The following is a 23830-nucleotide window of genomic DNA, read 5'->3' on the forward strand; positions in this document are numbered from 1 at the left end:
GAATTTTTTTTCATCCATTTGAAGCTTAACTCCTGTATGTTTTACTAAAAATTTCTGAAACTTTTCAGGGAGTTTTGTGTATTACAGAGACAGTTTTTCTTGAAATTTTCAGGGAAATCAAACTATTGGTTAGGGGAAATCTTAAAGAGGTGGAAACTATATCTTCCAAACCAATGGTCTGATTTTCCTGAAAAAGTCCAGAAACATTACATTATCTCTGTAATATACAAACCATGCAAAATTTCATAAATTTTCAACGAAAAGGTACAGGAGTTACAAAGCTTCAAAGGTGGGGAAAAAAACCACGCCACCCACCTAGACAAAAATTTCCACCTATTTTTTTAATTTCTTGATGTTTCAAGGACCTGAGACCTGAGTCCAAAAAATGTAAAAATCTTAGGGAGGATCATTTTTTGACCAATTACCATACTTTCCCTCTGTTATACAACAGCCAAGAAAGTAAACCACTCCAAAAAAAAATAGTTCAGATGAAATCATGTTTTGAAATTATATATTTTAAATTTTATGATGTGAGAAATATAATTAATTAAAAACAAATGCTATTTTTCTTTTAAGTATCTTTCAGTTCATTCAAGCATAAATTATTTCTTTATGTAGATTTTCATGATCTTGCATTTTATGAAAATGAATATTATAAATCATACAGCTAAACAAGCTAAACAATCATTTCAAGCTAAATCTACATCAATGCCTCAGAACTGTGATTCCACTGTCAATTTTTACTACACAACTGTAAATAAGATTACGCAATAAATTAAATCGAGCACTTCAAATTTGTATAATTACAATATTTATAAAATATGTGTATACTGTGTATACATGTAAAGTTAATTGACATGTACTGTACTTAACCCTTAAAAGTTTTAAATTTATGCATTGTGACGACATCTGATATCTAGTTGATTATGTAAAATTTAAAAAGTTTTTAACTGTGTTAATTGAATTCACATAAATGGAGAAATTACTATATTTAATAATAATTATATTCTTTAACTTTATAAACATTAAAAAACCCTTACTTTAAAAAAACATTAAATACATTATAGTTATTTTAAATTTCTAGCTATACAGTTGTAATATTTTTATTTTATGTATAAACATATCTGTTCAAAAAAGTATAATTTACAGAAGAAATTTTTTTTTTCCAGTGATTTTAATGATCAAATAGATTTGAACAGACTAATTATTTTAAGTATTACTTAATTAATGTTAAGTAACACTTAACATAATTAACAGACTATAATAAATATATATCATAAATAACTAATATGTTAAGTATTACTTAATAAAAAGAATTATTTCCAATAAAGAAATATGACTATATTCACATTACAATATAAATACAAATATTATAGGAACCAAAATAATTAATTAAAAATAAAAATATTTTTACCTTCAATAAATAATAATATTGGTTCCTATATTTGAATGCATGCTATAATAACCAGCCAATCTATATATCTATACAATTTATGAAAATAAATTCTATATTATCTAAAGCAGCGTTTCTCAACCTGGGGACAAGGTTAATGACAATAATGAAATCATTTTATGAGAAAAAATCATTTATTATAAACTTGTGTACTTATTGTAAGTAAAAGATTTATATGTAAAGAATAGAAATTAATGTGATAGTTGCATTTGTTTTTCATTTAAAATTTTCTCCATATGTGGATCAAATTACAAAGAGCACATACACATCAAGATGGAACTTGTAAATTGCTCATGTATGTACATGTCATACATGCATGTTCATACCCGTCACTATAAATGCAGCGACATAAAATAATAGGAATAGTTGTATTACATTTTTTATACCGTCGGCATTTTCATAATGTATAAAATTAGTGCCATGTGATTATATAATATTTTAAAAAATTTACATTTATAATTACAGTCAAAATTCAATTAGTAATAGTAACACTTACTGTTATTATTCCTTTGGTTGGGAGTCGCGAAATATTAATTTTATTTATATTTACTATTTGGGGTCGTCGCAGAGCTAAGAAGATTGAGAATCGCTGATCTAAAGTATTTAATACATTTATATAATCATTGTTCTTCATTTTTTTTACTAACAAAAAATTTTGTAAGAAAAATGAGATTAATTAATCATTAGTTTACTTATTTGTTATTTAAAAGCATAAATTAAATTCCAGAAAATGTTTTTTATATTTAGGCAGATTTTGCCTATCTTCAAAATAATAAAATAAATAATTCGAAATAATCTGAATGAAAACAAATTTAATATTAGAAAATTTGAAAAAATTTCTTGAGAAGAGAAACTGAAATTTCAAATTCTGCATTTCAATTATTCTGAAAAAAGATTGTTGCAGATAAAAATATTAAATAAACGAAATAGTCATTATAACTTTTTTAATTAACAGTTTTAAATTAAAATCAAAGGAAAGCTTACGTTTAAATTAAGTTAATCGAAATTTTGTTTTATGCACATTGTTATTTTATAAAATTTTAATAATTCATTCTGAATTACACAATAAAGATGTAAAACAAATAAAAGTTTATAATTTATGGAGTTTTCAAATTATTGTAATATACGTATTTAAGATTATTTAAAATATAGACAAAGGTTGAAAAACTACGCATTTTTTAAAATGTATATAAATATTAAATTTCTGAAAAATAATATCAAATTATGCTATTGTCAGGGGGAAGCTAAAAACCCTTTGTTCAACATGCCTCACGAGCAGGTATTGCTTGTGAGACATGTTGATCAAAGGGTTTTTAGCTAGTATGCAAGCCCATCAGGACTCCGTTTTTGCAGGTATATTTTCCCAACGAACCAAAAGTAATTATGTTCAGTAACAAAAAGTAAAGCCTTGGGTATCTCTAAAACTTGCTGTGTGAAAAAGCTCTCCTTGACAAGTAGAGTATTGGCAAGCATAATATTCAATTATTAAAGAGTATATACAATAGTCCTATATATAAAAAATATAAAATAAACTATAAATTTTTTAATATTTCTATACATGTAAATATTGTAATATGTATGTAAATATACACATAAACATGTATTACTTATTTTTATGACATCTTTAAATATATTTATATTTCATTAGAAAAATTCCGCTATATTGAAAGAATAATTATGCTGATTTAATAATAAACACTCACCTCATTATGTGTTTTTTCTTGATTTACAATCACTACGGCTTGAGTTACATCTTCAATTTGATTCTCCGTCCCGGGAAGGACTTCACATTTTACTATTGTAACAAATATAATAGCAGCGATACCAAAAACATGAATTCCTTTCATTTTCAAATTAAATACAATATCCTAAAATTTCTATTAATGCTTGCTGGAAATTTCATCAAAGGAATTCGGTTACCGAGTATGCAGCGGCTTTCAATAACAAAATACTTTCTCGCAGTTTAAAATTTCAACATCAAATGATCATTGTTGCATTATAGACTAAATTATGATATTTTTTTACGGTTTAACAAAATTTATACTTTTGCGCGACCTTATTCATGCACCATTCGTTCGGATAATGTTTTTTTTTCGCTAGCATTATAAAGTCATTGAAGTATATATATATCCATGTTGTTTACCGTAAGGAGCCATATTCGTATCCCATAGCAACAGCGAATGGTTTGGTATCTTAAATTACGTTTGAATCGTCGCTATATATTTCTCGTTTCTAATTGGTTAAAGAAAATCATTTCGCCTCTAACGTTAATTCTAAAAAAAAAAAAAAAAATTAATAATTTAATACATTATATAATTTTCATCCGATTATTTTACTTTTCGTAAAATTTTATATTTCATATAAAAAGATTGTTGTTAATATTAATAAAATGTATTTTTATAATACAAATAAATAAATATTACTGTCCGGATATGTCGGGCCCCGTCCCTCATCACCCGGCCGAACCCATAATGGGCTTGCTAAATGAGGCCTTCTTAGTGCCTACAGGGCGGAAATAGTTTTTTAAAAAACTCATAATAAATTTCAACGTTAGTAAACTTCGTTAAGTTTCAGAAAGTCACACTAATTTATAGCGAATATTTTTTGAATAATTTTTAAATTCGAACAAATGTGAAAATCAACATTTATATGATATCCGAAGAAAATATTTACGAATTATTTAAATAGTTTCAAATGGTTTATAAAAATAGATTTCGATTACTACTTATTCATTAAAGCAAATTCATCATAAATATAGCGAGTTCTAAATGATAATGAGTCCATTTATCATGTGGAAAGAGCTAACTCACTTCTTAATTTAATGTAAAATACAAATTTTTATCATCATTTTATATTTAGACTAATTATAAACAAGATTACTGAATCAATGAAGCGTATTCGTTTTGTCTTTCAGTTGAAAAGCTTCAAATCATAAGTCATGAGAAAAATTTTAATGATAATTCTGGATTTCAACATCTATCAAAGGCGCGATAGGAAGACCTGTCGTCCCTCCTAAGATTTATTTCCTCTCGCTCTTTTTTCCTTGATTTTTTCTTATAGAGAAAGGATATATCGTAAGATTAAAGTTATGTTAACGTTTCTAGAGTGAAGTAACTGTATTGGATCGGATGGCCGAGCGGTCAAGGTGACGGCCTACTACGCTGGGGACTCTGGGATCGAATCCGGACTGGTCCCAGGACTTTTACGGGGAATGGTCCGTTTGGATATGTCGGGATCCGTCCATCGCTACATTGTAGGAATGATCGAACCCATTAATAATGGGCTTGTTTTTTTTTTTTTTTTGTAACTCTTTCCGCCCAGCGGGCACTAAGAGGGCCTCTTATAGCAAGCCCATTATGGGTTCGGCCAGGCCCACAATGAGGCGGCCGGGTGGTGAGGGACGGGGCCCGACATATCCGGACGGACCACCCCCCGAAAAATTCCTGGGGATTTCTCGACCCGTCCGGATTCGATCCCGGGTCCCCCAGGGCGGCAGGCTGCTAACCTTGACCGCTCGGCCATCCGGCCGCTATAATGGGCTTGTTAGAAGAGGGCCTCTTAGTGCCCACAGGGTGGAAAGAATTAAAAAAAGACATAATAAAATATAAGTCCTTACATATATTTATTGACTTTAAATTACTATTATTAGCATTTTTTAATGAAGTAACAAAATTTATTGTAGTCATTTTTTAATTATTGTGATCATAATTGAGGTGATTATTTTGCTTATACTACATTTTTATATTTGTTATGAATATCCACATATGCATTCATAAAACTTGTACTCAGCAAAAATGTGAAATGTCTTTGTTTTCATCAAATTTAAAATATTTGCAGGCCTATAACCTACAAGTTGGATATTTACTAATAAATGTCGATATCTTGGGGAAACTATAACATGCTAAAATTTATTCATAACTTTCATTTCATAGATACATTTTGAAAAAAAAAACTTTGATACTGTTTTGAAAGTTATAGCTTTGTACGTTTTAACAGATGTTCATTACACTTTCAATATGTGACACGCTGAGCGTTGGCCTAAAAATGGCACGTAAGTCAGCCTGGATTCTAGGCGCCCTATATGCAATGCGACATATGGGCGATCTGCCAAGGACGATACCTCCCGGGAGGGCTTTCAAATGAAAACTCCGCGTGGCCAGTTCACTAGCGAGCGCAAATCCACGATCAATTATCAACGTTCGGTGCTTTTATCCACTCGACCACTGGTGGGATCCAAATGCAGTTTATACTTGTACAATAAAAATAGGTTCCCAGTTTTCTGCGGAGATATTTATTTTCCAATATCAATAAAACAAATGATTGGACAATATTGATAACGTAGCGGCCGGATGGCCGAGCGGTCAAGGTTAGCAGCCTGCCGCCCTGGGGGACCCGGGATCGAATCCGGACGGGTCGAAAAATCCCCAGGAATTTTTCGGGGGTGGTCCGTCCGGATATGTCGGTCCCCATTCCTCACCACCCGGCCGCCCCATTGTGGGCCTGGCCGAACCCATAATGGGCTTGCTATAAGAGGCCCTCTTAGTGCCCACTGGGCGGAAAGAGTTACAAAAAAAAAAAAAATATTGATAATGTGCGCGATCACACAAATGATTCTAAATTAAAAGAAATTGTTTTATGAGCCCAAATTATTAAATGGGCCCAACCCCCATGGCCCATATGAATTGGCGCCACTAGCCTTCTGGGTTTCCATACAGCGATCTGGAAGAGGTGTTGTTCTGTTTGGAAGACCTTTTTTTTAGTAGTTGAAGTTTACGCTTGTTTTTATGTGTTTATTATTCCCTCTCAAGATGATGATGAAGGTACAGTAGTAGTATAAGAGACTATTTTACTGAATCAATTGGGTGCTTACTTCAAATTGTATATGTTTTGTCTCAAACCAAACCCTGTTCCCCTTCTATTGTATTATTTATGTAACAATTGTAATCACATTTTTAATCAGATAAACGATAAACTAATTAATATGCAAACTGCCGCAAAAACTTGAAAATCTTATTTTGATTTTTTGTAAATGCATTTAGTTTGGCAAATTGCTGGTCCTGTCAGCAAAATAATTTAAAATATTAGGCGTACATTATGCATTATTTAAAAGGTAAAATCATAAAATTAAATTCCACTTACTGTCAGGGACGAATTGGAAACAAAAACTGGCCTTCTAAAAAACCTCATTCAATTACAGGAAAAAAAAATTCAGGAAAAAAATAGTACGTTAATTCGAATTTATTGTTATAATCAATTACAATATATAAATCATTACAACGTACAGTACATTATCGACCGAATAGAAATTGAATACTATATTCATACAATTAATATTTTGCTGACTTTTTTCCCTACAGTATCAATAATTTTGTTAACATCAAGATTATAGATTTCTTGTACTATATAACTCTAGCTTTGGGTTAACCGGTCTTTCTGGCATTGGTCAGAACTGCCAGATAACCACCCTGCTTTCTGTATAAAGTACAAATAATATTCATTCAAGTTACGAGTTAGTCAAATTGTGTGTATAATAGATATGATTTTTTAATATTACGTAACATTTATAGAACCGTATTTGCCAAAAAATAAAGACTGGCAATTTTCCAATCGAAATGCACTTATAAGATCAAGATAAAATTTCCAAGCTTTTAAAATACTTCATGTGTTAATTCGTTTATGGAATACTATTGTCAGTTATTTATAATTGACCAACTATTGGATGGTCCTTAAATGGTCTCTTGAATTATTTTGCAAAAACTCAGTTAAACAATGTACAAATTTTCATGATGCGACATAAATATGTAAACGTAAATTCAATCACTGTGAAATTATTTAAACTTCAAATTTTGTCTGGCATGGAAGTACATGAGAGAGCATTGCCCAAAATTGACGGAAAAAATTATTAAATTTTGTACCGGAATGCACAGATTATTTATAGATATATGAATAATGAATAATTAAATGTAATTACACACAGTTCTTAGAGTGACTTTTATTGGAACACTTGAGATCGCGACAGGTACGATCTTCGCCTTCTGATCGTCTACATCGTGCTCCCAAGGAATGAGTTCCATCTTCACTCATGTTTTCTAGCGATGTTTAATTCATTTTTAGAATAACAATAGAAATTTCTATATGCATTACAGTCAACTGTATTGCATTCAACCGTAACATTTCTACAATATCTCGATTTTAAACATAGAATAATAATAATGTTTCGAAAATATATGTCATATTTTATATTAATAAACAATATTTTAATGATTGATAGGGTAATCCTGCAAAACTTTTTCTTTATGGGGAAAAGTGTGTTAGACACTTTTCCCCATAAAGAAAAAGTTGCGCTGCGCTTTTTTGTGTGTCTTGAATGAAAGAACAGGTCATGTAAATTATGTTTCTACGTAATTTTTTGTGTCTGCAACATAAGTATTCGATAAGGGGCCACTTTTTCCTTAGGGATAGCGCCAATTCCCACTTTCCCATGTGCTTAATTAAGTTTTCTCGCAATAACCTTGTATAGATAAATATTTCCTATATTTATGAAAAACCTATCGTTTTCAAACTTTCAGACAATTTTTTAAATTTTGTATTAAATTAAAAGGTTTTCACTAGTAGTATTTATAGTCAGTTTTTCTAACATTGCATACTTGTGTGTATTCAGATACTGTATAGGCTATACATAAATAAATTAATTTATAGTTAGTTAATTATTTCGTGGTGGAAAAATAAATTGTTTTATAATTGCTGAAAGGTAAATATTTAAAAATATATATATATATGCGTATTTTTTTCCTTCTAGTGGTTTTAAATGAACCTTGGCGCAAATTAACAATTTTTATAACAAATATCGTTTCAAGTAGATAAACTTAATAACCTTGGCTATTAAGTTAACGGCATGAAGTGAAGAGAACTGTGACTAGGAGTATGAAATTACGAACCATGGAACTGCATAGAAAGCGTTAAAAGAACTCGGCTAATATGATTTTAACATGTAAAAAAAAGTATTCGAAATACCTTGAGATTTCTTTGAAATAGATAACTTGGACGGGAGTACTGTACAACAGAAATGTTTAACACTTGTTTATAATGTTGAAAAATATTTCACATGCAGATTGCTCTCAGCCTAAAGGCTAATTACAGTTTAAAATTAATTTTAAACTGTAATTTAGAACTTTCAGCCGAAAACAATAACAATAATATAGTATTCAAATATATTGAAATGTGTAGCTATAATTGCCCAAACATTTGAATTTAAAATTATAATTGTCTGGATTTAAATTTCTCTATTGCTGTTTTAGTAAATCATTTTATTTGCTTAAAGAACATTTTAAAATATTGTTTATTAAAACAAATTAATATAAAATATGACATATATTTTCGAAACATTATTATTATTCTATGTTTAAAATCGAGATATTGTAGAAATGTTACGGTTGAATGCAATACAGTTGACTGTAATGCATATAGAAATTTCTATTGTTATTCTAAAAATGAATTAAACATCGCTAGAAAACATGAGTGAAGATGGAACTCATTCCTTAGGAGCACGATGTAGACCAGTGTTTCCCAACGTGGGGCCCACGCCCCACAGAGGGGCAATTTGATTGTTAAGGGGGGCAATTCGAAAATGAACTCATCCAGAGTTTAAGTTAACCGTATAGCTGCTGTATGCCATATTCATTGTAAATATTGATTTAAGTTAGTTTTAATTTTATTTGTTCTTTGTTTCCCTTTCCTTCTAGAACTTCCCTTTATAACCCTTTTCCCTTGGGGTGGGATTAACAATTCTGGGAACCACTGAGAACAAAGAGATGAACAAGACCCTGAGGCCGGTGAAAGAGGAGAAAGGACATTCTTTGCCCAGACCTCGAGGTGGGCAGATGTGAGTTGTGGTGTTCCAGGTCACATTTGGCAATGACTGGAAAGTGCAAAAGACTTTGATGAAAGGATTGGGTTTTATCGTGGTTACAATAAAACAGTGCGGCAATTAAGTGCAAGAAAAACTTCAACGAACACGACAACGAGAGACCTTTCAAAAGAGTTCAACGTATATGTTGGGGGGCATAGGAATTTTAGAAAGGCTTAGGTGGGGCACAAAAGGGGTTAGCACAAAAAAGGTTGGGAAACACTGATGTAGACGATCAGAAGGCGAAGATCGTCATTTAATTATTCATTATTCATATATCTATAATCTGTGCATTCCGATACAAAATTTAATAATTTTTTCCGTCAATTTTGGGCAATGCTCTCTCATGTACTTCCATGCCAGACAAAATTTGAAGTTTAAATAATTTCACAGTGATTGAATTTACGTTTACATATTTATGTCGCATCATGAAAATTTGTACATTTTTTAACTGAGTTTTTGCAAAATAATTCAAGAGACCATTTAAGGACCATCCAATAGTTGGTCAATTACGAATTCAAGGTCCCAAATCTAGAAATGTTAAAATCTAGGAGGGTCATTTTTTGACTCATCACCATACTTTCTCTCTGTTATATATAACAGCTGAGAAAGTAATAAAAATCTGTGTTGTTTTTGCATATAAATTACAAATAAAGAATATTAAATTCTAACATTTATTGAATTATTTGAATTTCTATATTTGTATTTAAATAAACTTCATTATTTCAAATTCTAATTATAATAAAATTCATATTCAATTCAAATTTTTTGTACTTTTACTAAAAAATAAAGAAAACTGAAGCTAACTGAAATTCTTAATAATAAATAATGCTTTATCAAATTCATCATCTTGTAATCTAAGAATCACAAGATTAAGAATATGATGAAACATTTTAATATTAGAGTCAAATTTTAAATAATAATGGTATCATTTACATAAAATTTGAATTATGAATGATGATAATCTTCATAAAAAGTACAGTATGACTTCGCTTAATGCAGGGATGCGTTCCTTCCTAGATGACAAAGCGCTAAGCGAAACAGCGTTAAATGAGATAATTTTAACATAGAGTAAATAGGGATAGAGGAACACGCAACCAAAAAATAAGCAAATTTTACTATAATTTTAAGTTATTTTTATATAAATTTTTGCATAATAATATATGTTAAATCAGTGATTCTCAAAGTGGGTGCGCCAGGTCGTGAAAAATATTTGGGGGGTCGCTGAAAAATTGATGCCAGATCAATTTTTTCAAATATTTTATAAATTTACTATGGATTCATGTTTAGAAATAATAGAAATAAAAAATATATAAAATAATTTTTACTTAAATAAATTGCACATATAAATAATATTTAAATACGAGCCTAACCCCCTCCTCCGGGATGTTTTTCGACACATACTTATTCTTCGGGGGTCCTTTGAAATTTTTAAGTGCAGAAGGGGGGTCGCGGTCCAAAAAGTTTGAGAAACACTGTTAAATAACACACAAACATATGCGCACAGAAATGTAAAGTTAATTTTTTGTGACGAAGGTCTTGGCACTTCTGAAATTCTTGTTTTTTGCGATGACGTCGTATAGTTTCATTGGTCGCTTTCTTTTTCTCTCCTTAAGCAAATGTCGGTAGCAGGAAATCGCATCCAAAATGGCTCATTTTGCTTTGGCACTCCTATCAAACTGGATCATTTGGTACAATTTCATCAACAATTTCGGTTATCGTTACCAAACTTCTACTAAGGAAAACTGTAGAGAAAATTTTTGGGTTCTTTGTCTTCAGAATCACTATTTTCCAGTTCTACAAGAATTGCTTGTTCTGCCAGTTCTTGAAGGTCGTTGTTGGTAAGGCTCTTACCAGAAACCTGCAGTAACTCCCCAACTCCCTGCTCGTCTACATCTCCTGTATCGATTAAGTTAACAATTTTGTCAACCTAATGATGCAGCGATAGGCTCTTCTCGATGAGAATTCTTGGATACCTTCAGCCATAACTTCTTCCACACTCCGTTTGTGCATTTATCAGTTAATTCTTGCCAAGCAAAGTCGATATATTTCTTATGGCATCCAAGATGTTATATTTTTTTCCAAAATTGCACAAAAGCACAGATTTAAAGAAAGTACAGCACTACGAATTGCCACCTTTTGCTGATTGGTTCATGTTTAGGAATAATTGTATTAGATACGAATCAATGAAATACCACGTTAATTTGAATCAGCGTAAATTTTGAGCAATTTTTAGGTATCAAGCAGACTGTGTTATATTGAATCAGCATTAAGCGAGGCAACATTAAGCAGGATCTTGCTGTATGTGATGAATAAGTATTTTGAATACTTATTCATCACATACTTATATCATCAATCATAATTATCACACTGTTTCATGGAAAGATAGGATAACATTACTTATCATTATTTCCCTTTTTTTTCTAAATTTCATTATGTATATATGTGAATTATATGATTCAAGAGAAAAATTCACATAAAACAGCATTTTCTTTAACACCTTTTTATGTGAATTTTTCTCTTGAATCAGTAAAATTGTTGGCGTGACATCCACTCTATGTGAATTGTGTAATTCATTGATACTGAATGATATCACATTCGATCACTTTTATTTATTATTCAGAAAAGGGGAAATCCCTTAAATTGTTTGAGGATGACACTACCTGTATCCACAATATTCACTATTAAAACAATTTTATCAAGTATTTCTTAATCAATATTAACTATATTTAAATAATTACCACTTAATCTGAAATTACCCTATTGAACAGTCTAATACATATACATACATAGGCTATATCTTATTGAATTTATGTATGTATTTGAAAATCAGAATTACTAAATCAAAGATTGGCAAATAAAAGTAGCCAAAAGAATTGAAACTGTTAATTCATACTGAACTGTGGAATTAACAGTTCTAAAAATTTATCCGCTGAGTCAGCCTGACATATGATTACTGATGATTTAGAACATTTATGACAGAGTAAATAAAATGCATAATTTTTATGTCATCTCTCAAGTATATCTAATAATGACAATACTTTTGAATATTTTATTATAAATTTATCAGAAATTATTTATTAATATATAGTATTTATAAATGTTAATAATATTGATTTTATATCATTATTTTACAAATAAATGAATGCCTACACTTTTAAAAAAATATATATATATATATATATTTTTTTTTATTAAGCTGCTTATCCATTAGAATATATATATACTTTTTGAGGAAGTAATTGTACATGAACTGGCTGAACTTCATAATTATCGGTATCAATATTACACCATTGTTCTTTGCCCTGAAAAATTAAATAAATAATATATATATAAAAATTTTATTAAATTTACATAATTTATAATTATCAAAATTGTTATTTGTAATAATAAGCAAACTCTCATGAAAAATAAAAACTTCATTTACACTGACTTTCAAAGTATTCTCCCTTTTCTTATAATATTTGTTTTTCTTATTTGAGGAGTTCTGATTCAAAAATAATTTTTAAATTACTATTAGTAATAATATAGTAATAAATATAACTTTGTATGGAAATGCTAAGGAATAACTTTCAATGAGATTCTCCAAAACTTTTTCAGATAAATTAAAAAATTACTAAATAGTATGAAACTGAGTTTGTAGTAGTTGCTCCATCAATTCATTATTTATTTCTTCAATTTTGGCTTCTATAATCCAAGTGTGAAAATTCGAACCCGCCGGAACCAACCCGTTAATAATAAAATTATTTTATTGCTTGGTTCCCATGGAGAATATATGAATCAGGAGGAACAACAGTCGAAAAAGACTGGTTGGTGAAACTGAATAACGTGACTGAGAGGATAAAAGGGCGACGAGGGAGGAAAGGGGGACCGGTTACGTTCTGTCACTTTGACTGTGTGTGTGCGCAAAATCAAGGGAAACCGCCCGAAATCCATGGAATATGTTGACTACGAGGACCGACCCGGATCACGAGGTATGACCCGAATTTATGTAAGCTCTCCCTCTGCGGATCCGAAAAGAGGAGACTGTCGCGCGCTTCTTCTGTAATTATATCGTTAGCTTAAATAAATTTTTGTTGTTGTTATTATCCATCGGCTATGTCTTTTATTCGGGTATCGTCACCGCTGCTCTATCGTCAGACCCATCCACTTCCTCCACTTGCCTAAAAACGCGTAACGCGTAACCCTTCAGAACCGCCATCTTGACGTGGGCAGGTCTTACGGACCTGTGAGCTGAAAAAAGGAGGAACGAGACTCAGTCCCCCTCCCGGCACCCACACAAGTCATTGTCAAATCCCATTCCTACCATGAAAAAGTAATGCAGAAACAATAACGGTAAAAATTTTCTATTTTCATAGCAAAACAAGATTCCAGAAAATTTAGTTAATTACTGATTTTTCTGATGTCACATGCAGAAATAAAGTCAATACCTAACAGAAAGCAAGAGTAGTTAGGATATTCCACTGTAACTTAAAAGGGAATCCAATATATATATATTGTATATCTTGGATTCCCTTTACCACTAGCAAGGTCAATTAGGTGTGACTTTTCTGTGTTTACATAATAAATATCATTTGTAAGACATAGTACAATTTATTTTTGTTTGAATTACATGAAAAGTTATTAAAATTTCAAATTAATGCACATGATATAATATTAACATCTATGAGGAATGACAGTACAATCTATAAGACTGAATTGATTAATTCAATCTTATGTTTTGAATTATCTGACTTCAAGTTAATGAAAGCTAACTCTAATATTTTATGATAATCTTCTTCTGTACTCAAAATCAAAGATCTGTCAAAGCAGTTTAATCATTAGTGTGTTTCTTTTCAAAACCAACTTGTTCCATGTAAAATAAAATATGCCACAAACTATAGCATAAATTTTAAAAGTTTCTTTGATTATGTTGCATAAGTCAATACTAGCATAGTTTACTTCACAAAATTTTAAACTTGTGATCAATTTATTGATAATCATCATAAATTTGAAATTTAATCAAAACTATTTTATGAAGTTTTATTGTAATAGCAATTAGACTAATGAATACGATTAAGTTCATACAAACTTGTTTAAAAATAAATAATCAACAAATCTTCAAACTAATAGAGCAGTAAGTATAAGTTATATTTTGCTGCTGTGTTAATTTGAAACTCCAATAACTGTATATTTTTCATAATAAACAGTTATCAAAATGATTTATAATAGATATTATCAAACATTTATGATTTAAATAATTTTTAACTAAAAAGAAATAAGACTAACATTAAATATTGTTAGAATTTTATAACAAAATAATAAAATTAATATTTTTATTTAATGTAAGTTCTCATTCATTCATTATTTATAAAAATTTAAATTACTAGTAATAGATAAAATAATCATTTAAAATATTTAAACTTACCTCTTCCACATCAAGCATTAATTTTAACTCTCTAACTTTTATTACTTTCTTAAATTTTGTTTCTTCTTCCATTTTCTGTTTTCCACGAGATATACTGTAAGAATAATTTAGAAATCTCAAACAAATATTTTTGTTGTTATTTAGAAGGAGTACTTGAGAGCTGATATTAATAAATATAATATTTGTTAACTTTGCCTTTACTAAAAATAATTTTATCATCATCTTTAAAAAAAAAAAAAAAAATTTTAAATTCAAATTTATTCCATTTAAAATAATTCTTTTATGATTAATAATTACTATAGGAACTACCCACTTGCCAAATTGATTAACTTCACAAAACAAAAAGTAGAGAAATTCATAATATACAGATATCCATAACATCACCAACTGCTGTATAACATTGGGTTATATAATAGTTGGTGGTGTTATTGCTATGTATCGGGTTTGTTGTTGATATTTATATTTATATACAGGTATCCTATGTACAACATGATTTCACTCTAACATGGTTTGAAAATTGGGGATATCTCCCATACAACATGATTTCTGGTTTTGCTCTAACATGGTTTTGGAAATCCTCTGTACAAGATTTCACAATTTTTAAGTGTAAATTTTATTATTCAATATTTTTTTTATTCAAGTAAGCATGCATGTTGCCTCAAATTTGCCCACAGATTTTAGAATATTGAAATTTTCAATTTGTGTTGTGCCTTTCGTCAGGTTAACTTTAATGAAAACTGAGAGTACAATTTTTCTTCCTTGTCCTTAGCTTTCCAATCAACCAAGTGTTGTCATTGCTTTCAGACTTTAGCCCTTAAGACTGTCACTGTGTTTTGTTTTTATAGATTAATCTTCGTATTTAGTAAAGTTTTTTTAATCATTAAAATTTTTTTAACCATAGGTAACTAATCAATCGTAAAAACGACAAATGAAATACAGTGCTCAGTACTCGAACTGTTCCCAACTGGAACAATTAAGTATTTGAAGCACAAATTCTGGTAAAAACTGCTCAGTACTCAACTGAACAAACACAACCTGCTAGAACAAATTATTGATTAATAACATATTTTTATTTTGTCATCCACAGAAAATTATGATAAAAATGTTTTTTATTTTTATGAAGATGCTGATATTTCTGATCAAGATAAAGAAAAAAGACTCAGATGATGATGATACTTTGAAAAAAGAAAATGCCCTCATTTAATTAAAATTAATATTAACAGTACTTCTAATTGTGATTGTTAATTAATTATTGATTGAAAATAAAATACTGATTGCTTTAATAAACATATTTCTCTTAGCAAAAGTATACTATTCTTTTTCATTACTAACTTCTGGAACATAACCCTATGTTTTGCACTAGTCCTTTGTTTTGTATAACACAGATTTGCATACATAGCACTTTTTCTGAATGTATTTACTGTGTTATATGAGAAATACCTGTACATTATTTCTTAAAATTCCTTTTAAACTTTAAATTTAAATAAACATTGTAGAATGTATTTTTTATGTCATTACATTAAAATGTACGTATAAAATTAGTTACATGAAAAATGTAAAAATAACAATTATACCAAAAATTTAGAGAGGGGTTAATCTATTTGGCCTGTGAATGGCTCATATAAAATACAAAAGTCTGTTTTTTGGAATAGACTTATTAACTTCTCAACTGATTGGATATCAGAAATTATGATAATTTGTAGAGTTTATAAATAATTAATAAAACATAAGATGTCTACAGTGTCATTTGGAAAATTCATAATTTAAAAACTATGCCACCTGCAATGGTGTGAAGTATGTGAATAGAAAGAAGAGGAATGAAAATTTTTTCATTCCTTGTCTGTAGCAATTACTGCCAGGGTGCAGTTTTTCTCAAAATGGCACTGACACAGCAGAAAAAAGTGTTAGCTTATTCTTCAATTCTTTGTGTAAAATGCACCAAACATTTTTAAAACTTTCAAATGAATAAACTTACCCCTCATTTATAAATTGCAAACGACTCAAATCTGACGAATGGATAACAACATTTAGAAAATGTTCTTCCTATCAAAAATAAATTTATTATTATTATTTACAACTTTTAAAATTTATAAATAATAAGATTGCATAAAATATTTTTAAATAACTTTCCAAGTACATGAATGTTACATCAAAATTATTGTTTTAAATGTGAATCATTGTTATATGTATATATATAATGTTTACAATATTAAACCACTCAAACCTTTATATGTATTAACATAACTAGAAAACTAAATTCATTAGCACAATATACAGTGTCCCATAAATTTGTAAATAGTTTAAAAATTCATAAAAGTTGAAAGAATTGGTACATTTAAATGTGGTTTGCATAAAAGTTATTCTCATGAAGGAGGATTTTTTTGAGTAGAGAAAAAAAAATAGTTCAAATTTTTGTTGATAGAGGGTACCGAACTCAAGAAAAATCACTGGAATTGTGCAAATCTGAGTCTTATAAAATAAGGGGTGTACAATTAACAGCTAATTTCCGAATTTTCCTGTTACTGGTGCTGACATATGGTTTTCATTATGATGTTGATGCTGGTGGATAAAGCACTATTAGTGAAGTTGTTTTATCTCTGCCACGAATCGCCGGCTGAAACTTTATGAAGGTTTAGGACACAGAATTGAATGAAGAAAGGTTCAGGACCAATCACTCTTGCTGGATTGGTTTCCCTAGTACGACGCTTTGAAGAAACGGGAAGTTTGTGTAATCGCCAATGAAGTGGTGCACCACGTTTATCAGAGGTCTGTACCTCTGATGTGGCTTTGCAAATGAAAATGAAAACCAATCTGGCAGGAGTGATTGGACCTGAACCTTTCTTCATTCAATTCTGTGTCCTAAATCTTTGTAACATTTCAGCCGGTGATTCATGGCTGAGATAAAACAACTTCACAAATAGTGTTTCATCCACCAACGACATCATCATAATGAAAACAGTAAGTCAGCGCCAATAACAGGAAAATCCGGAAATGAGCTGTTAATCATACACCCTACATTTTATAAGACTCAGATTTGCACAATTCCAGTGATTTTCTTGAGGTCAGCACCCTCTATCGACAAAAATTTGAACTATTTTCTTTTTCTCTGCCCAAAAAATTCCCCTTTGTGAGAATAACTTTTACGCAAACTGCATTCAAATATACCAATTCTTTCAACTTTTATGAATTTTTAAACTATTTACAAATTTATGGGACACTGTATATTGTCTAATGAATTTATTTTCTATTATTTAATACATCCTGAAGCCTGATGTATTGATATTAAGCCAAATGATTGTGGTAATTAATTGGGCTATTAATAGCTCAATTATTGCAATCATTTTGGCTTAGTTTCATTAACACAAAATATACCATAAAATTCCAGCATAAAAACTTTTAATGCAAATGTTTTCAACTTTAGTAACTCAAAGATGGCTTCTAAATAAAGTAAAAAATATTTGCAATTAAAAGTGTTTATGCTGAAATTTTATGGTGATGTTTCCAGCTGTCTAAGTAACCATCTTCAGGACACAACTGAAATAATTTAATGAAATATTAAATACCAGTTTGTACAATATAATGTCAAAATTTCAAATTTTTAAACAGCTTTTCATTGATCAAAAATATATATAAACATCATAAGTCTGATATATATCAATAATAAATTAAACAATTGCTCTGCTTAATCAGGCTATTTTTTTGCTATTATTAATAATTATTAAGTAATTTGGTATTAGAGATAAATATTAGGCACCATCTCTTATCAAAATTAATAATTATAATAATTAAATATTTATTAAATAATTTTAGAATAGTCTGGAAGAAAAGAATTGGCCCAGAGTAGGATTCAAACTGCAAATCCCACTTATTGTGCAGTCACATAATACCTCTAATATCAAATTACTTAATATCCAATTTGTAATAGTAGAAAAAAACAGCCTGATTAATTATGGTGCTAGTTTGGTTTATTACTGATCAGAAAGTTATTCATAATCGAATTAGTTAAAAAAAATTAAATATAGCATTATAATAGAGTTATAGATTTTAATTACATTTTTATTATCAAGTTTTATTCAGTAATAGTTCTTTAGTCAGAACTGGACAAAATTAATACAAGATCCACAGAAAAACTAAATATTAGTGATGTAACGAATAGTATATTCGTCCTCAACCGAATACCGAATATTCGGCCAGGAGCGTTACCGAATGGCCGAATATTCAGCCAAACTATTCGGCTTGATTAACGAACATACGAAAATTGGCGCGCAAATCGCATTATGGCAAGGATCGCGCACCGTGCTCTCTATTGGCCCGCTGTCACTACGATTTTTTCTTCCATTAGATCTAAATTATTTAAATTAATTAATTAAATTATAATTATTAAACATAATATGAGATGGAGCCTAACGTCTACCTCTAGTACCAAATTGGTTTATAATTTATGTAATAGCCGTAAATAGCTTGATATGATTCAGCAGTTGTTGGTAATTAGATGTAAGTTATAACTAAGTTATTTTATTTGCAATCGATCATTTTAACTCTTTAATTAAACACTAAAATTTTGTTTTTACTATGTATTTGTAGACTGAATAGTACCCTAAGGATATACTTTAGTGGTGACATATGGTCTAGTTTCTCTCCATTTATGGAACAGTTCAAATATATTATTGGGGAGTTTCTATTTGTGAAGTTTTGTGATATTTTGTTGCTATTGTTTTTGTCAATATTTTTAAAATTAACATGATTTCAAATGTTATCTTTTGTATATAATGAAAAATGCTCATTGTTTGCTTTATATATAAAATAAATTATATATTAGTTACTCATCTTCTAGAAATAGATAAATAATTCTTTCATTAAATACAATAAGTTTCAATAAAACGTTTCGTAACTCATTTTAAAATATCGTATAAATATTAAAATGTACGCGAATACGAATATAACATAATTAACTAAACAATAACATTACTGCCCGATACATTCTAACCTACACGCCATCAATGCCATAAGATAAAGAGGCTAGATAAAGGCTATAATATTATTTAATTACGAAATAATTTAATACTAGAGTTAGATGCTATTTCTTATTAACTTTAATAATTATAATTTAATGTTCAGCATTAATAAAAGTTACCAAAATGATTAATTTAATGTGTTTTTGTTATTTCTTACTCCTGTTTTCAGGTATTCGGTATTTGGCCAATAGTGATTTAAATATTCGGTATTTAGCCTATTTGGCCGAATACCGGGTAGTAACCGAATATTTGTTACATTACTACTAAATATCAGTTTTTGAACATTTTTGGTTTACTCCAAAAGCTTTCTTCAGGAACATAAGAATAAAATGGAATGTTCAATAAATTGTGAAACAAAAAGTTTAATTTTGGATGGAATACAAATTTAAACTAATTGCATTAAGCAAAATACTTCACATGATGCCATCAAAAACTAAATTTCCTGTTTCATAATTTGTCAAACATTTCATTTCATTTTAATGTTCCTGAAGAAGGCCTTTGGAGTAGGCCAAAAACTGATATTTAGTTCTGCCGGACAGAATTTGAGATTTATGGATCTTATATTTTGTACAAGTTTTATTCAATTATTCAATTTTTATCCATATTTTATTATTATTCAATTATATAGTTAAAATTCTTATTAATTGGCAACATAACTTCTCAAACACATTGTGAAATTAGTTCATTAGATGTTATCTCGCAAATTAATAAGAATAATCATTGTGCAATTAATCACTTTTACTACATTCTCATTAAATTTAATTTATAGCTAAATAGAATATGAAATAAATGTTAATATACTAATGACACAAGTAAAGATATTTCATTAAAAAGTTTTAAGTCAAAAAATATATCAACAGTTTAATAAATGTCTTTATGTAAGAAAACATATGAAAAGCTTATAAAAAAGAAAAAAAATGATGATAAATTGAACAAACCAAAAATTGAAATTTTTTTTGTTTTTAAATATTATATCATTACAGATTTACAGATTCAAATCTCTAAAATCTGTTTTTGAAATTTTCTCAAGAATTTCAGTAATCTTTATTTCATTAGCTTTGTTAATGTAACAATATTGAATAGCAAGATTTGAAAAAGTATTAAAAAAATATAAAATATATAGATATAATACAAATATCTTTACATTAGTTGTCTCAAGGTTTTTTGTTTCAATCAGTATTCCAGGAGATGGAACTTGTTCTGAATGCCATGTGCCACATTCTTCATTAATAATGTTTGTATAATCTTTTGCTGGTGAAATACCTATGAAAGACAAATTACTTTTATAAATAAATTCAGATCTTATTAGTTATAAAACAACACTTTAAAGAAAATATTATATACTAATGAAATGATCAATTATTTTAATAAAAACAACTGTTGTTTAATAAAAACAACTGTTGTTTAATAAAAACAACTTGTAGAAAGATATTGGTATCTTTCATTAAATCGTTGCTTTAGCACAAATGTATATCAGTTCTCTTAATTAATGATGGAAAAATATTAATATGCATTGCATGGGATTAAATGCACATATAAACATCTTAAATCGCAATGATTGTATTAAAGACAAACAATTACTGGATTAAACCTAGAGATGGTGCTTAACACTTACCTCTAGTGCCAAAATTACTCAGTAATAATAATTATTAGTGGCAGTAATGTAACCTGATTTAATGGTAATCATTTGGCTTTAATGGAATTAAATGATTTAAATGTCACATTATACATATTTCTTTTCTAAAAATTTTTATGATAAAAGCTGATAATATTTTTGTAATATTTATATTTTAAACAGTACATCTCTGTTCAATTTATCCAAAAAATTAAGAAATTATCAAATATAATATTAATCAAAAGAAAAATTTTATGCATATAGAAAAGAAAAAAAAAACATATTATAAATCAGCTTTTTAATAAAACTTTAAATTTATAAATATCATTAATGTAATGAATTAAAATAACTGATCATTTTTGCAAAATCTTAGGTTGACTGAATTTATTATATTCTATATAAAAAGCTGTACAGAAATAATACTTTACATAAACTAACATTGAAATTAGATAATTGAATAATCTGAATGTTAAACAATTTAGGCTATGTAAATTTGCTTCTTTATACTGTGTCATTTTGTTTCCATATAGCTTAAAACCACCACAGAAGCTATAACCTTTGCTTAGATCAAACTTGTGTGTACAACACAACTTCCAGCACCTGTTTCTCTCACAAATACAAATGTAGGTGCTGGAAGTTGTGTTATAAGCCTAAGTTTGTTCTATAGTTTGAAAGTTATATATTTAACTCTTCCTCCAACAGATTTAAAAAAGAGTGCTTATAGAAAGAGAGAAGAAGTGAAATGTAAAGATTTTTCTTTCAAAAAAGCATTTTAAAATATTATCTAATGTTATGTTAATTTATAGAATTTCATATAAAATTCTGATTATTCAAAGCAAAATATCTTGGAAATGTCAACCATTAGTGCCTTTGAACCTCAATCAAATTTTATAAAAATGAAGTTCTTAATTTTTAAAAATCTATTTAAATCTAAAAATCTAAAGCTATTTGTTCTTAAAAAATCATTTTTAAAATTATTAATTATTAAAAATTAAATAAATTATATTATTGTATGATATATTTAAATTTTTATCGTAATAATTTTATAAAAAGTTAAATAAAAATGAAATAAATTGCTATTTACCAGAAATATTTGGAGTTTTTGGTATAAAAGCCTCCCACCATCGTCTGGATTTTATTTCAATTGGTTTTTCATAACATTTTGAACACCCACCACAGGGATAAATGTAAGACAAATCAAATTCCTGATTTGATGGCCATTCCTTAATTTAATATAAAAATAATGTAATTTTTATACATATATGTGTAATAATTATATGTTGACCAAATAACTGATTAATATAATTAATTAAAAATAGACTAAAGTGTTTTATAAATTATCTTCATCTAAAAATATTTATAATTACTAAGATAATTTAAAATATTAGTTATTTTTTTTTTTAATTCTTATATAGTTTCATTTTTAAGTTAAATGTAATATTTAGTTAATATTTACAGCATGCATTTATCATTCCTATCATTCTAATTCTAGTTAAATCTAAATGACTATTTTATTTAATCTAATTTAACAAAATACATGTATAATACTTAACAATCATATAAAAAGTCAAAACAATAAAAACAATAATCAACCTGAAAAGCTCTTGATATATAGGCAATTTTTGTTTTCAGTGGTCCAAACACCCAATATCTGTAATATAAACAATTCTAAAAGTTGAAGAACTTATCATCATCTACAAAATAAATATATCAAAATTTACACATATAATTAATATATAAATATTCAATATTTAATGAGATAATTGTATCTCATATTAAATATTTATAATAATAATAATAATAATTTAAATATCAATATAATAATATTAATCAAGTAACATATATATAATACCTTAAATAAATGTAAGATAAAAATAAGAAGTACAAAAATAGAGGTTTTTCTAAAGAATTTTCTGTTTTGAAACATCTCTTAAATCATTTATTGTACATGTACTGAATTTTTATCTGTACAAGTACTGATTTCATATTTAGCAATTCATTGTGATCAATATAGAAACAGAATAATGATTACTTTTTTGAATATTTACAAATAATAAATATGTTTGTGCATATTGTTCTTATTTTAATTTATTAACACTAAAATATAACCCAAGTATGCCAGAAAATTTCTATGCTTGCAACATACAATATTTATGACTTTAATTATGAATCAAATTCATCATCAAACCAAAACAACATAATTGTAAAATCTGAAAAAGTACATTTAAAATATAATTATAATGTTTTGTTGTTTTATAAGTTGAAAAGCATTGCCTAGAAACATCACATTCAAATATATGTATTCAATATGCATTTGATTTAAGAATTTCATTCAAATGTTCAACACTGAGTTTATTTTTCTCTTTTTGTTTGCTGACACAACTTTATGCAAATATATCACTTAATTAAATTTTTGTTTACGTTTCTACATGAA

The 23830-nt window shown here is 28.3% G+C and overlaps 2 protein-coding genes across 3 annotated transcripts in view; both read right to left on the reverse strand.

Annotated features, from left to right (window-relative positions):
- LOC136975130 (putative divalent cation/proton antiporter TMEM165) overlaps window positions 1–3667 on the reverse strand; it is a 43025-nt gene extending 39358 nt beyond the window's left edge. For both annotated transcript variants that reach the window (XM_067270151.1, XM_067270150.1), the window contains exon 1: window positions 3157–3667. In XM_067270151.1, the coding sequence (XP_067126252.1) occupies window positions 3157–3300 (144 nt within the window). In that variant the 5' untranslated portion in view covers window positions 3301–3667. The remainder of the gene's footprint in view (window positions 1–3156) is intronic.
- An 8870-nt stretch (window positions 3668–12537) lies between these two features.
- The window catches only part of Mulk (acylglycerol kinase-like protein Mulk), a 30260-nt gene continuing 18967 nt past the window's right edge, over window positions 12538–23830 (reverse strand). The window contains exons 10-15 of the mRNA XM_067270170.1: window positions 22990–23047; window positions 22481–22619; window positions 20926–21044; window positions 16742–16809; window positions 14767–14860; window positions 12538–12664 (exon numbers count right to left, since the gene is read on the reverse strand). Coding sequence (XP_067126271.1) covers window positions 12563–12664; window positions 14767–14860; window positions 16742–16809; window positions 20926–21044; window positions 22481–22619; window positions 22990–23047 — 580 coding nt within the window. The 3' untranslated portion in view covers window positions 12538–12562. The remainder of the gene's footprint in view (window positions 12665–14766; window positions 14861–16741; window positions 16810–20925; window positions 21045–22480; window positions 22620–22989; window positions 23048–23830) is intronic.

Source organism: Centruroides vittatus, unplaced genomic scaffold (assembly GCF_030686945.1).
Source record: "Centruroides vittatus isolate TY-2023 unplaced genomic scaffold, ASM3068694v2 contig_364, whole genome shotgun sequence".
In the NCBI taxonomy this organism is placed as follows: Eukaryota; Metazoa; Arthropoda; class Arachnida; order Scorpiones; family Buthidae; genus Centruroides; species Centruroides vittatus.